This window comes from Taeniopygia guttata, chromosome 2 (genome assembly GCF_048771995.1).
Source record: "Taeniopygia guttata chromosome 2, bTaeGut7.mat, whole genome shotgun sequence".
NCBI lineage: Eukaryota > Metazoa > Chordata > Aves > Passeriformes > Estrildidae > Taeniopygia > Taeniopygia guttata.
The window spans coordinates 8,410,176-8,424,380 of record NC_133026.1 but is presented as its reverse complement, the minus strand read 5'-3'; the positions used below and the strand labels follow the sequence as shown (position 1 = coordinate 8,424,380).

General features: G+C 51.1%; 1 protein-coding gene across 1 annotated transcript; it reads left to right on the top strand.

Annotated features, from left to right (window-relative positions):
* Window positions 1-426: 426 nt before the first annotated feature.
* Window positions 427-13,874, top strand: SHH (sonic hedgehog signaling molecule). Its single transcript, XM_002190708.6, has 3 exons — window positions 427-1,231; window positions 5,942-6,203; window positions 9,653-13,874. Exons 1-3 carry the CDS (start codon window positions 923-925, stop codon window positions 10,357-10,359), a joined length of 1,278 nt encoding a protein of 425 aa, XP_002190744.2. The 5' UTR covers window positions 427-922; the 3' UTR covers window positions 10,360-13,874.
* Window positions 13,875-14,205: the final 331 nt, after the last annotated feature.

The window sequence follows — 14,205 nt, the reverse complement described above, 5'->3', positions numbered from 1 at the left end:
TTGTGTGATACACAAGTCAGACACACTAACTTCATTTAACTGCCGCTTCGCATCAGACCTGTTTCTGCTATTAAAGTGGTCATTTATCAGCTAAAAGGCGAGTGTGTTTAAAAATGTATGTCTTTGGGAGGGAGAGCAATCTCCCTTTTCAGGGGCAAGAAACCTGTTACAAAGCCATTTAGGTGGGTGCGCTCTGAAATGGCATTATTCCCCCCCGGGGCGTTAATATTACCCAAGTATGTTCCTATTTGCACGGCTCCCCGATAATTCGGCATTTTATTTAACCACAACTGCCCTTAGAAACTTGACTTACACTGAAGCAGCCTGCTAATCTTAATTTTTCCCCCTCTTTCAGAGAGGCATCTGTTCCTCTTGCTGACAAATGTACCATTCTGCCAAGAAAGTTTTTGGAGGAAAAAAAAAAAAAAGAAGAAGGAAAAAAAAAAAAAAGAAAGAAAAAAGAAATTTTAAAAAAAGCGTGTAATTGATGTTATCCCAAGAAAGCGCGATCTCCACCCCTCTCAGCTCCAAGCCCTTCAGGTAAAAGGAAAAAAAAAATCTTTCAAGAATTTGTTGCCTTTTTGAGGGTTAAAACATCAGAAGACAAGCTTGTCTCGCCTTGGCCAATCAGCTCTCGGCCCTGGCAGCTATAATATAGAACTAAAGGCAGACTCCTCTCACAAGCGTCTTGCTTTGCTACCATTAAAATCAGACCCTTTTTTTGTCTCTCGATTGCTGTCTCCCGACCAAACTCCGATGTGTTCCGTTATCAGCGACCTAAAGCCTGCCATTCCAGCACCTGTCTTGCTAGGGATCGGTGGATAGTATACGATTCAGAAAGCAGACAAGGACATAGGAGGAAAGAGAGCTCTAGAGAGACAGCCAGGGATAGGCACAGAGAGCTTTGAAGTAATTGGATTCAATGGACGAAATGCTGCTGTTGACAAGAATTCTCTTGGTGGGCTTCATCTGCGCTCTTTTAGTCTCCTCTGGGCTGACTTGTGGACCAGGCAGGGGCATTGGAAAAAGGAGACACCCCAAAAAGCTGACCCCTTTAGCCTATAAGCAGTTTATTCCCAATGTGGCAGAGAAGACCCTAGGGGCCAGTGGAAGATATGAAGGGAAGATCACAAGAAACTCCGAGAGATTTAAAGAACTAACCCCAAATTACAACCCTGACATTATTTTTAAGGATGAAGAGAACACGGGAGCTGACAGACTGATGACTCAGGTAGAGCCACAGAGATACCTGTATTTGTGTTTGTTAACCTCTCTGAGCAATCCTAAAGGACGCATCTGTCTTAGTATTTTTGAAAGCCCCCCCCTTTCCCTCTCCCCCTCCTCCCCCCGCCCCTCCAAACTCGACTAGTTTCCCCATTGAATGTAAATACCATCTATCCGGCCAAGTTAGCAGGGGCTGGAACTGGAGCTGTTTAGATATTTGGTGGGGGAATCTGTGTGATACTTACAGTCATTACCGTGCCATGGCGTTCCCTGTAACTTGCTTAGAGATTGCTGTTTGCATTTGTCCCCAAGGATGCACTTTGATCAAACGAATTGCATACAGCTCAGAGGACCCCAAGTGTATAGTGACCGCCAGGCCACCCACTCATTATTACAAACGTAGTCCGCGGTTGCTGCGCCTGCTGACTTGATTTTTTCTCTATAGATTTTATTTAATTTCTCCTTTTTTTTCCCTTTTCATTTCATTTTAACCTTCATTATTATTATTGTTGTCCTCGCGAGCATATTCTAAATTTAGTAGGCATGCAGTCGTGCACTCACAAAAGGCAGCTGAAGCCGGATCGACCATTCCTCGTCTGATTCCGTATTATATAGCTCGTATTGCAATACCATCATTTGCGATTGTGCCCATCAGAGCGTAAATATATTGATATTTCTTTAAGGATGCTCGCCGCCAATGCTTGGTAGTTCCATAGGGGAGGGACTTGCAACTTATCGGCATTGCATCACCTTCTCTTTTAAAAAATCTGATGGCACAAGGTTTACAAATGGGTAAATATTGGATTTCGGGTGAAATCGGATTGCGGAACTATTTTATGAAAAGAAAGAAAGAAAGAAAAAGATAAAGGCGAGAGAAAGAGAGAGAGAAAGAGAACCGCTCCGAGAGTCACCTCGTAATTATAATTCATGCTCAACAGAGAGCTCGGTGAAGTCAATTGCTCTGCCAATCCCGGAGTTTCAGAAACTACATGCAATCTAGACACTGGAAATGGGTTTCCTCCAAATATAGGTCAACAGCGCTTTTTTAATATTAATACATTTAAGCCCCACCTTCAGTGCTAGAGCAGGACTCGCCTGGAAGGACTAGGCGGGGAGTGGACGCGGGGAAGGGGGGTTGGGGGGTGGAATTTCCCAAACTCTCCCCGTTCCTCGGCCTGATTTTCCGCACGTTGCCGGGTCTCCCGGGCTGAGGGACCGGCGGCCGCCACCATCTCCTCCCGACCACCTTAAATCGCACCGCACCTCGGAGCGCGGCGGCGCCTCCGCCCGCCGCCGCCGCCGCCCCGCGCAGGGGAGCGGAGCGGAGCGGAGCGGAGCGGAGCGGCTGCCGGGCCCCGCTCGGGAGAGGCCCGCGCCCCTCCGCGCACCCGCGGTCCTCCGCCCCCGCTGCCTCCGGAGCCGCATCTCTCGCATTTTCAGCTCCACTTACTCCCCTCGCGTATCGATCGCGGCGGCTCGGGTTTCACCCTTCCCTCCGCAGCCCGGCGGCAGCGGCGGCGGCGGCGGCTCCGCGGGAGACGGGCTCCCGGCGGGGCTGGGCGCATCCCTCCCCGCGCGGCTGCGCCGGTGCGTGTGGAGCGGAGCGGAGCGGAGCGGAGCGGGGCGGCGGGCGCGGGGGGAGCCGGGGCACGGTCGGGAGCGGTGGGCTGCGGGCCGGGGGCGGACTGCGGGCTGACCCCGGCCCCGCGGCTCTCCCGGGGCACGCCGCGCCGGCTACGCGGCTGGCCGCTCCCGCTGCATTAGCTGGCAGCGTCTGAACTCCTGACCTTCTGTCAACTTCCCTCAGACGAACGAAACGAAAACAAATACTTTGCCCCCCCTCCCCTCCTTCAGCGCTTGTTCCCGTGCCTTAGACACAAAGGGGGGAGGTGGGCTGAGAGCGGCGGGGCCGGGGAGGCCGCAGGGCCGGGTACCCGGCGGCAAAGAGGGGAGCGAGGTCGGGGAGCGAGCGGGGCTCCGGCGCCCCGGGGCCAGGCAGGGAGCGCGGAAGCGGAGCGGGGCCGGGCAGCGAGCGGACTGGCTGCCCGCGCTCCCGGTTGCCCGGGCACGGCAGGGTCCTGCCACTGGCCTCCCTGCCTTGTTTTCCTCTCCTTCCCTCTCTCGCTCGGCCAGCAACCTCTCGTTAAATCCCAGCCTTTAAACGCCGGCTTCGGGAGCCCTTCAACCATGGAGAGATCTTTCATAGACAGAATCGTTAAACTTGCAGAGTGGTTGCCGAATGCATTAGTCGCTAGTTAATATTAACTCCAGAAGCGGGGAGGGGGGGAACGCAAACAGAGGTAGGTAAGTCAGGTTCTCAACTTTGCAGGTGACACCAGCAGTTTGCTAAGGGCTCCCCCCTTCCTCCCTTTCCTCCCCCCACCCCGGCCATTGGCTGGATTGGGGAGAGAGATAAGGAGGCCAGGTCAGTATGATAAAGCTGGAATTTGTATGAAATAAAATAGCAATCTCGTGTAATGCAGGCACACAACCAGTGCGTGATGTGAGGAATTTAGAGATCAACTTGGCATTTAGGAAGCCCACCAGGTTGTTTACACTGACAGGTACCTGTTAAGTGTTTCCTTCAAGCAATTCATTTGTGAAGAGATTAGGAGCTGGCAGGAGAGGGCTTGTTGAACAACTTTGCCTCCACACAAAGCGTTAGTGGAGGCAGCCCTGCTGAGCTTCACGGTGGCTGAACAGAATTGGGCTTGATTTGTGGCACACGACCCGATGAATTAATAAATAGTCTGGGCTTCACGGCTTTTGACTCTGACAATCCAGCTCAGGCAGTATAAAAGGGAGGAAAGTCCTTTAGGAGGCCGTTCCTTCTCCTTTATTTCGCCTGGAGCCGGGAAGGGGTGCTGGTAGGGCCGGAGCGGCCGGAGCCCCTCGGCGCTGCCCGCACCCGCTCCTCCCGTGCGGAGCGAGACATCGCCGTGTCCGCGCACTGCTGTCACCTTATCACCAGCTGAGACGTTTGATCCTTCTCCCCCTTTCCCCTCTAAGTCAGTGAAGGAGCGTATCTATCCACTCAGGTGTGAGAGGGAGAGAGGGAAAAAAAGAAATCAAACTCAACTTCCTTGTACTACTGCACTTCGCTGCCGGGAAAGGTGCCGAAACCCAAACACCCATCTCTCTCCATAAAACGGTAGGCCAGAGAGTCCAAAGTGAGCTCATGACTGTGTTTTATAACTCTCAGGGACTTTTATATCTCTTTATATCAACCCGTGTGTTGCTGGAATCACTTTTATGGCTGTTGGTGAACACATGGGAACTTCCTTGCTAAGCAACCTTGTCATCTCCCTAAAAGTAGCGTCGTCGGAGTAATAGAGGGGCTTTGCCTTCCTGGGAGCTATGAAAGGGGGACTTTGTGGTCTGTTATCGGCTGTGCTGTGAGCACACTGGGGAGAATGGTCCTGCAGAAGGCCAAGCACACCACTCAGGCCGGTAAAAGTGTGGGAAGCACAGCTTACTGCATCCTGCAGCGGCTTACAGGCACATCGGTATTCGCATCAAGAGAATAACATCTTGTATATCCACGGGTTGTTTTCCTCTCAAAAAGGAGGAAGAAAGCTGGCAATGTGTGTGTTTCTAACTCTGTACCTCTAGTCAAGTGCTTTTCAATGCTTTCAGTGCTGATTTCCTGTTTCTCTCGGGCTCAGAATCCTTTTTCCCTGTCGCCACTGTGTCTATTCCCAACTTGGTTAAAACGGGAATCTCCCCAAAACTTTCAAGGTTTCAGCTCACCTCTTTTCCTCACTTTTCCCCGTCCTTAGGGGTCATTACTCGACCTATAGGTGCTCCCTGTGCTGCTGGGCCCAGTTCAGCCCGGAGAAGGCTGGTAGCTCTGGAGGGTCAATGAAAAACCCTGCAGTACTTTCTCCACGAAGTTGGAAGGGTTTCACTCCACACAAAGGGGCTCCCAGCTTGCATAGCATCCCTGCTCCGCTTAACTTCCCTCCTTGGCCCTCCCTTGCTTTTCATCTTCCCACTAAGAGCTATATTATTGTATGGATTTGCTCGGCTTTGTAGGCGAGCGCCGATGTATGTTTGAAGCAGAGTGAATGCTCCCAGCCCATGCAGCTTTGAGGACTCTAATGAGTGATGGGCGAAGGGAGAGAAGAAAAAAAACACCCCTCCCTCCAGCACATAAAGGCTGTTAACATGTATTGATACCCTTTTCAACACAGAATTAAGCTGAAAAGACCCGCAGAGACATTCCAGGGGGGAATCCGTGACTCTGAGATACATGGCGAGTGTTTGTTCTGGGCAGAAACTTTGCTCTCGGGAAGGGACAGGGCACTTAGCGGCAGGAATTCGCTCCGTGCAGGTGGCTTTGAATCGCCACGCTCACACCCCAGCGCCGGCAGAGGGGGGTCCCCCTGTCCCTGCAGCAGGTGCCAGGGCAGGGGAAAGGTCCGTCCCTGTGGCTCTTCGTGGTGTTTGATCCTCTGTTCATCCCGTGTCCCCAAGTTTCATTCTCCTCCTCCTCAGCTACCCCCCCCGTCCCGCCCTGGCAGCGGGGGAGAAGGTGCTCAGCTCCGGCAGAGCCCATCCCGGGGCACGTTTGGCGGGGATGGCAGGAATGCCGCCTTTGGCTGGAGAGAGAGGCAGGATGTGGCCCAGGGGGGTGTAGATAACGAAGGGGGGGGGGTATTCCCTTGGCTGCAGAACCCCCACAATGACCCTTTCCTATCTGCCCGTATCCCCGCAGCGCTGCAAGGACAAGCTGAACGCTCTGGCGATCTCGGTGATGAACCAGTGGCCCGGAGTAAAGCTGCGGGTAACCGAGGGCTGGGACGAGGACGGCCACCACTCCGAGGAGTCGCTGCACTACGAGGGCCGCGCCGTGGACATCACCACCTCGGATCGGGACCGCAGCAAGTACGGCATGCTGGCCCGCCTGGCCGTCGAGGCTGGCTTCGACTGGGTTTACTACGAGTCCAAGGCGCACATCCACTGCTCCGTCAAAGCAGGTAAGGCGGGCAGCATGCCCAGGGACGTGTCGAGGTGGGGAGACACCCCCGGGCCGCCACTCAGCGCCCCAGAGCCTTGTGTCGCCTGTCCCTGCCGCCAGGCTCCCTCCGCTCGTCCCGCAGGGTCCCCATCCCCCGGCCCGCCCTGCCAGGCTCCTCTCTGCGACCCCGTCTTTCCTTTCCGCGGGGGAAAGAGTGAAGGGGAAGGAAAACAACAAAGCCCAGCCAGCTGCAGCAGTTTTTCACAGCACTTTTATTTGGGTGATTTGCTTGGCCAGCCTTCCCACGAGAGCTGCGTCGCAGCCACACACCCTTCTGCTCCCCCCGTGGGGTCTGATGCTTTCCCCATCCAAGGAGCGTGTTCAACACAAACACTCGCGGCCGTCTCCGGCCGCCTCGCTGGCTGCACGCCTTACTCGTGAGTGCTAATCTCCAAGTGGGAGCCGGCCAGGAAAATAAATAAGTAACGTGGTCCCCAGCCTCCTTCAGCGGTAGCCGCTAGGAAATTCCCAGATAGGGATACACATACACATATTTTTTTTCCTCCCCTCCCCTGTGCTTACAACGCCACACGCTGTCTCAACTCGGGAACAGCTCGCAAGAAATCCCCGACTCGCAGTTTCTTTTCTTGACACTTGACACGTTTTTTTGGTGGGGCAAATCTGTCAGCGAGTGACAGCCCCCAGCTCCACCACCTCCCTCCATCCAGCTGTATGACATCGAAAGCTCTTTTTAAGAGCATACTCTAGCCCAGCAACCTGCTGGATGTGTCAGGAGACACTTGGCTGCAAAAGAAAATAATGGGCTTTCTTTAAATATAGCCGTTTGCTTCGAACCCAGCAGCCCCACGGCAGGGAAACCAGCCCTGCCCTGTCGTGCCCACCTGCAGGAGGGGTTCATGTCCCCCACTCCGGCCCAGAGCTCCCCAGGGGCTGAGCACCTCTCCTGGCCCATGTGGGCTTTGTCCTGAGAGCCTGCTGCTGCTTTTGTTCAGCTCCTGGGTCCTTTCTAGCCGAAAAGAGGCCCTGCAAAGCTGTCAGCTGTGTGGAGATCTGAAACAGCCCTTTCAATAGCCAAGATGGGCTTTGTAGCACAAGGTGTCCGATTGTGCGGCACAGTGACCTTAGCCCAGGAGCACCTCCTAATCCAGCCCAGGGGTGTTTCACAGGAGAGGAGCCACCCCAAGCTGCTCATTGAGATTCGGCACACAGGGACTCGGGGGGCAATATTTGGAGGGTGTCAGGCAGGGTCGTGTGACTGTACGAGGCAGGCTGAAGGGAGCAGGCTTGAATTCCACTCTCTCAGCCTGATCTTAAACTGTCCAAACCTCATTTCATGACAGAGCATCTCATGAGAAGATTAAATCCCATAATGCCAGCAGGAAGATTCTTTATCTAGATCTCTGTTTGCAAAAAGTATGATCCAGGAGACTGGAATGCAAAGAAGAGTTCCCCCAAGGCCTGAATTATTGTCACCAGAACAGAGGAGGGAGAGGCAGGGGTGGTAAAAGGGACATTGATAATGCGCTACAGCAAGTATTTAGAGCAAGCTTCTACATTTAAAATTCAAATACAGATCTTGAGTGCCTTGGAAAAGTGGCTCTGCTGTGCAAATAGTGCTTGGAAGGTCCTGGGTTTTTTGGAGAGTATGTGTGTGAATTGGCACATAGGGTTTCTGCACCTGAACAAATAGGGAGGGGGAGAAAAGGGGGGGAAGAAGCTGGGAAAAAAATGGAAGTGTCCTCTCTTCCAAGAGTGTCTGCATTTATTACATGAATCAGAATGACAATGCTGATCCTTTATTGGATTTTAATTAGAGAACCCAAACAAGCACTGCTCAAAGAAGCAGATTTTCACACCTCTGCCAATTCACTGGCATGTTTGTAGAGCTGCTACACTACTACATCTATTCATCAAGTCCCTGAATATGCAAACAAAGCTCTAGCCAGACCTTTACTGCCAGCTTGTAGGAAGGTGTAGTTTACTAGCAGAGGCCTCCACATAAAGCGCATAGCTTGTTTGTTGCCATGTCCTCCCTGAAGAGGGAGGCCTTGGAGATCTTGCTGCTTCATTTCTGAAGGAGAAGTGATAAAGTCATTAGCAAATCAATAACAGTCTAATTTTCACCCTTCCTGTCCTTCCTGAGAAAGTCATTAGGACACACTCCATGGATTTGTTTAAATCATAGGCATTTCAGTAGCAGTCACAGAGGCAAAAATATAAAATCTGTCCATCTTTAGGAGCTAAATCATAAAGGTCCTTTAACTGGTATAGGAAGTAACTGAGAGAAAGCAGGGAAAGTCAAGGGAGGGATGGGGAATTTCAACAGCTGTAGACACTTGCAACCATGACATCCTATAGGGTATTACCCCATATTTAAAAAAAACAGAGCAGTTAGGAACACTGCAAGCCCCTCTGCTAAGACAGAGATCAACCTGGAGCTCAGCAGATTTTTTTGCCCACCACCCCACAGGTGGCTGAACTTCCAAAAAGTGATTTGCAAGAGAGACAGAGTCTTATTGCTACTTTTGCTTTCTTTGAGTCTGAGATTGTTCTTCTCACTAGCACAGGAAAGCAGCAACGGCTGCTCTAAACTCTGAGTAATTCCCAAGAGCTGGAGGAGGTTGAAGAGGCATTTGCTTGGGCCTGGCACAGGTGTTGGGCTGCTCTGGGACCACATGCTCTGAGACAGGGAAGAGCATGCTTCTTCTAGGGGGGAAGGAGAGGTTTCTTTCTTTTTGAGAGAGGATTGAAGCAGAGTGCTGGAGATGCCAGGCAGGGGTGCTGCCTGAGTGTGGGATGTGCCCCAGTAGCCACCGAGCAGGAAGGCTGGAGGCAGCATGGGGGCTTGTGCAGCACCATGCAGGGGGATTTGGGTTGCTGCTTTACAGTGGCAAAATTTGTGCGCACCCTGGGGCAAAATCTCCTCCTGTCCTCTGCTGTTTGCTACCCTAGATGTGCTCCCTGACTAAGAGATGAGTGAGGACCCTGAGAATTGAGAGCATGGGCACTTGCTTAGAGAAGATACTTTATGCCAGCAAAACCACTCGGCTTTGAAAGCCTGCAAGTTATCTGGCATCAGGTGTCAGTGCAGGGTAAACAGTAGCCAAATGGGAAGTTCTTCCAGAAGAGATTTTGTTCTGGAACAGTTTTCTCAGTGGAAATATTTTGGCTCATTTCCTTTATGAGACAAATCACTCCTGTAACTCCTTACCCAGAGGAGATTTTTGCCCTGGCTCAAATCTGGCAGGAAGGGGATTCTCAATTGACTCACTGAGTGTAAATGGGGTGTATTTATAGAAGAGGGTGGAGGAATTTCAGAGGGGCATCTGGCTGTGTCCTGAGCTTTCTTGGTGGGTTGGGGTGGCTGAGGAAGTGATAAATTCCTGCATGCCCCCATGCCTCGGCCCTGGTCTCTTCTAACCCTGCTCTGCCTCTCTCCTCGCACAGAAAACTCAGTGGCGGCCAAATCTGGGGGTTGCTTCCCTGGCTCGGCCACGGTGCAGCTGGAGAACGGTGGGACCAAGCTGGTGAAGGACCTGAGGCCTGGAGACAGGGTGCTGGTGGCCGACACGGAGGGCCGCCTTCTCTACAGCGACTTCCTCACCTTCCTCGACCGCGAGGACGGCTCCCACAAGCTCTTCTACGTCATCGAGACGCGGCAGCCCCGGGCCCGGCTGCTGCTGACGGCCGCCCACCTTCTCTTCGTGGCCCCCCAGCAGAACCAGTCCCAGGCGGGGGCCGGCAGCGGCCGGGCGCTGTTCGCCAGCCGCGTGCGGCCGGGCCAGCGCGTCTTCGTGCTGGGCGAGGGCGGGCGGCGGCTGCTGCCGGCGGCCGTGCACCGCGTGTCGCTGCGGGAGGAGGCGTCGGGCGCCTACGCGCCGCTCACCGCCCAGGGCACCATCCTCATCGACCGCGTGCTGGCCTCGTGCTACGCCGTCATCGAGGAGCACAGCTGGGCGCACTGGGCCTTCGCTCCCTTCCGCCTGCTCCAGGCCGTGCTGGCCGCCCTCTGTCCCTCCGCGGCGGGGTCCCCCGTGGCAGAGCCCGCGGCCCCCGGCATCCACTGGTACTCTCGGCTCCTCTACCGCATCGGCAGCTGGGTGCTGGATGGTGACTCTCTGCACCCGCTGGGCATGATGGTGTCATCCAGCTGAGGGGACCCCGCGCCGCCCCGGCCGCCCGCCAGGCTCCGACGGAGAGACAGAGACACGGAGGGAGAGAGAGAGAAAGGAGAGAAAAAAAAAAAAGGAAAAAAAAAAAAGAAAAGAAAAAAACTAAAAGAAAAAAAAAAGAAAAAAATACATATTTTTAAAAGAGAGCACGGATGGATTAAGACTTAAAAATAATAATAATAAAATAATAATAATTAAGTAGGACAGTCCAAAGTAGACTTAAAGGGAAACAAAGACCCCTGGAAGTTCTGTTCTGTTTAGTTTATAAATATATATATATTTTTATTTGTTCTTTTGTTTTGTTTGTTGGTTGTTTTTTTTTTTTTCCTCCTCTCCTGGATATTTATTTCTTTGGTATTTTGAATAGATGTTTTAAATGATATGAACCGGACCTTCAAGAGCCTTAAATAGTTTCTTTGATAATTTATTATCATGTGAACTGTACTCACAGGGGAAAAATTATTTTGTGAGGCCAAGCAAAACTGCGCAGAGTCTATTTTTCTACATGTCACGCGTGTCCTGACTTTCAGAAAGCAAAATTCTGTACCTTCCCATCTCTCCATTACATTGCTCCTTCATTTCAGCAAGTCTAAAAAACAAGCAAACAAACAAACAAACACACACAAAAAAGACAAACTTCATGGGGGTCCGTAAATTATATTTTTATACACAGAATTGTAAATTAGATTTTTTTGAGAGATCAATACTTAACTGAATCACATTTCGTTTTTTGAAATAGTGTAAAATATGAGAATATATTATTTTAATTTAAATAGTTTCAAATGTAACATCATTTCCTGTATTGTTTTCCATGTTTTGCTTTGTAAAAACATCATTTGGCCACGTTCATGGAAGTTCATGGAAGTCAAGACTGTTACACAAACTTTTTATTTGCAAAAACCGTAAGAAACTTTGTTATTTTTAACTTCAGAAAATGTTTATTAGAAAATAATATTTTTTAAAAAGCGCACATGGCGGCAATTCTGTGACGATGGAGATGGTAGTTTGTACAGAGGGGGGAAAAGGATGTTTTGCATTAATAAATTGAGAAATAACTGCTGTAAATTTACTAAAATGTATTTTTGAATATTTTGTAATAGTTTTAATAGTTTTATAGAAATAAAATGTGCCATGCACAGTTTGGTTAGTATATAATAACGAAGAGTTCCTGGTGCATCCCATTTGTTTTTTTCCTTTTTGCTTATTGGTTTAGGAAACATGATGCCTAAATGAGTGCCCATTATTTTATTTAGATGTGTTGCTTATAACATTTAATTTTGGTACTTTAATTAAGGAAACAAATCCATCACATCTGTGCATAACCTGGAATCTCTTGTACTGACAGTAGAACCTCACTAATTTGCACGGGTGACCGGCAGATGGGTTTCCCTTTGCCAGAGCCCTGGCTTCCCATCCCTGCTCAGGCGATGCTCCTCTCTTCCAGCTCCAGCCCCAACTCCATGTCCACTTCCCAGTCTGGAATGGAGACTGTGGATGGCTCTTAAAATTGATTTCTGAGGGTTCTAAATCAAGTTTTCCCTTTGAGGTGCATTAATGTGGAGGCAGGCAGCTGCTTTCACCTTGTGACAACCCCAGGATTTTGGTGGGCTTCAATTTGGGTGCCCAGAAGATAGAAGTCTGAGGGAGAGACATTGACTTTGGTGAGTTAGAGGGATTCATGTGGCTGATGCTGGAAGAAGGAGATGGCCACCAGATTTCACTGGCTGCTTTGAGTAACAGCACAGAGCTTGGGGCCACTGAGAACAGAGCAAAACACCCTTGGCAAAACAAACAAAAGGATAAAGATTTGTTCATTTATCCTGAGAGACATTCCTTAGCTGTGACGCAGGAGTCTGTCCCGAGCCACCCATGGGTGAATGTGCTGGAGATGTGTTTTAGGAGCTGAGTGGTGGGGCCAGGGCTGCATCCCCTGCCTGGTCTCAGCCCCAACCCACCCCGAGGGGATCATCCTTGACAGGTGCTGATCAGTGAGGTTCTGCTGCACCGTGTGCTCTTCCATGGAGAGTTTCCAGGATCCCTTTAAAAATTTTGCAAAACATTGTGTGTGCATGTGTGTGCGCGTCTGCGACGGGACCGTGCCGGAAGGGAGCTTGCCTTGAATGTCTTCTCACCTTTTCTTTGGTTTCCATTACTCGCCACTCTAGGATGTTCATCCACCAGGCCTTTTGCTCCAGAGACACAGCCATGTTCTCTGCTGGGATGGATGGCAGCTCCACAGCCTCACAGAATGTCCCTGCCTGGGGCCATCTCCAGAGAATGTCGACCGTGCTCTTCCACGCCGAAATCCCAGGAGCTTCTGGAGCGCGGTCAGGAGCTGGTGGCCGAGTCCCATGCACGAGCACTGCTGTGTGAAGCCCCGACAGATGGATGTGGTTTCTCCTTCCTGTCAAGCTCTAGTCCAGCCCCACTTCCAACCTCCAAAGCTTGGACAGGGTAATGAGACTTTGGAGTGACCGCAGTGTCCTGCAGCGCCTGGAGAGGAACCAAGCCACCCTCATGCTGACCCAACGAGAGGCATCACGGGGGACTGTGGACTGCCTGGTGGGTGCTGAGAACCCACTGCACACCCCAGCTTGGACTCTGCCACCTCCCTGTTTTTGGGGTGTGCTGAGGGCTGCAAACCCAGATGATTTGGGGCATGTGAGAATGTGATTGTGGAACAAATGAATCTCTGCTCTAAGAGTCTGACCCCTTAGTTTGGCAGCATCTGGGTGCCTGAGCTCTCTTATCCTGTCTCTGAGAGGTGGTTTCCATTTTTTAATGCCTCTACACTCAAAGAAATGACCGTGTTGGAAGCTGCCTTCTCCAGAGGTCCGGTGGTGGAGATGTTTAGGGATGTCAATGATCAAACTTAAAGCCACTGGCTGGAGGGCTTCAATCTAAATTGCAACTGAGATGTTAAAGAGCCATCAGACCAGAGCCCACACTTGTGTCAGGGCAGGGCACATGCCTGGATGGGACCACACCAGACATTGCCTCATTTAATTTTCACCCAAAGGCCGAGATGAGCTCAGAGCTTTGTGGTGTGAGAGAAGCTTAGATGCTCTTACACCAGGATCAGCCTGTTTCACTGTGCAGAGAAATGCTGTGCCATGTTCTCCCTCACACTTATTCCAAGCAGCTTTATGTCTTCCTCTCACCGTGTCTGAATTCCACTCTCCCTCTGGTGCCTGTCATCAGGATGACCCCTCCATGGTGTGTTAGAAGTGCCCAATCCAACCCATAGCCACAGCTCTGGTATGAAGGATGTACTGTCATAACCTTGTGCAAAACATCTAGGAGATGTCACTGTCCATTTTCAGGGTCCGAGTATGGCAATAGTTTGTATAAAATGTACACATAGTGGTGGCTACAGAATAGTTTATGACTAAATACATATCTATACTGTCAAAATAATGTATAAGAATGTACTTGAAGCTATTATCCTTGTGCTCTGTTGTCTGAATAATTAAAGAAATTACAGAGACTTCCTGAAATGTCTGATATGTGATGGCATTCCTATTGCATGCTCTCTGAGGATTTCACCCTGATGACATTGAAACCCAGAGTGGGGATCCGGTGGGATTTGGTATTGGACTATTCAAACCCACCAGGAATTGTGCTGGCGTGGCTTCATGTGGTGGCCACAACCTTCTTCTCCTCCCACCTACAGCCATGTAGACAGTCTGTCATTTACCTGTGAAATATTGCGTGGCTCTGCGAAGCCAACTCATTTGGAAGGGTTCTGTGGGGCCCTAGAGGTGCCCTGAAGGGCAGCCCACCAGCATCTGCCTGTCCTCTCCACCTCCTCCACCCAAACCAATGTGA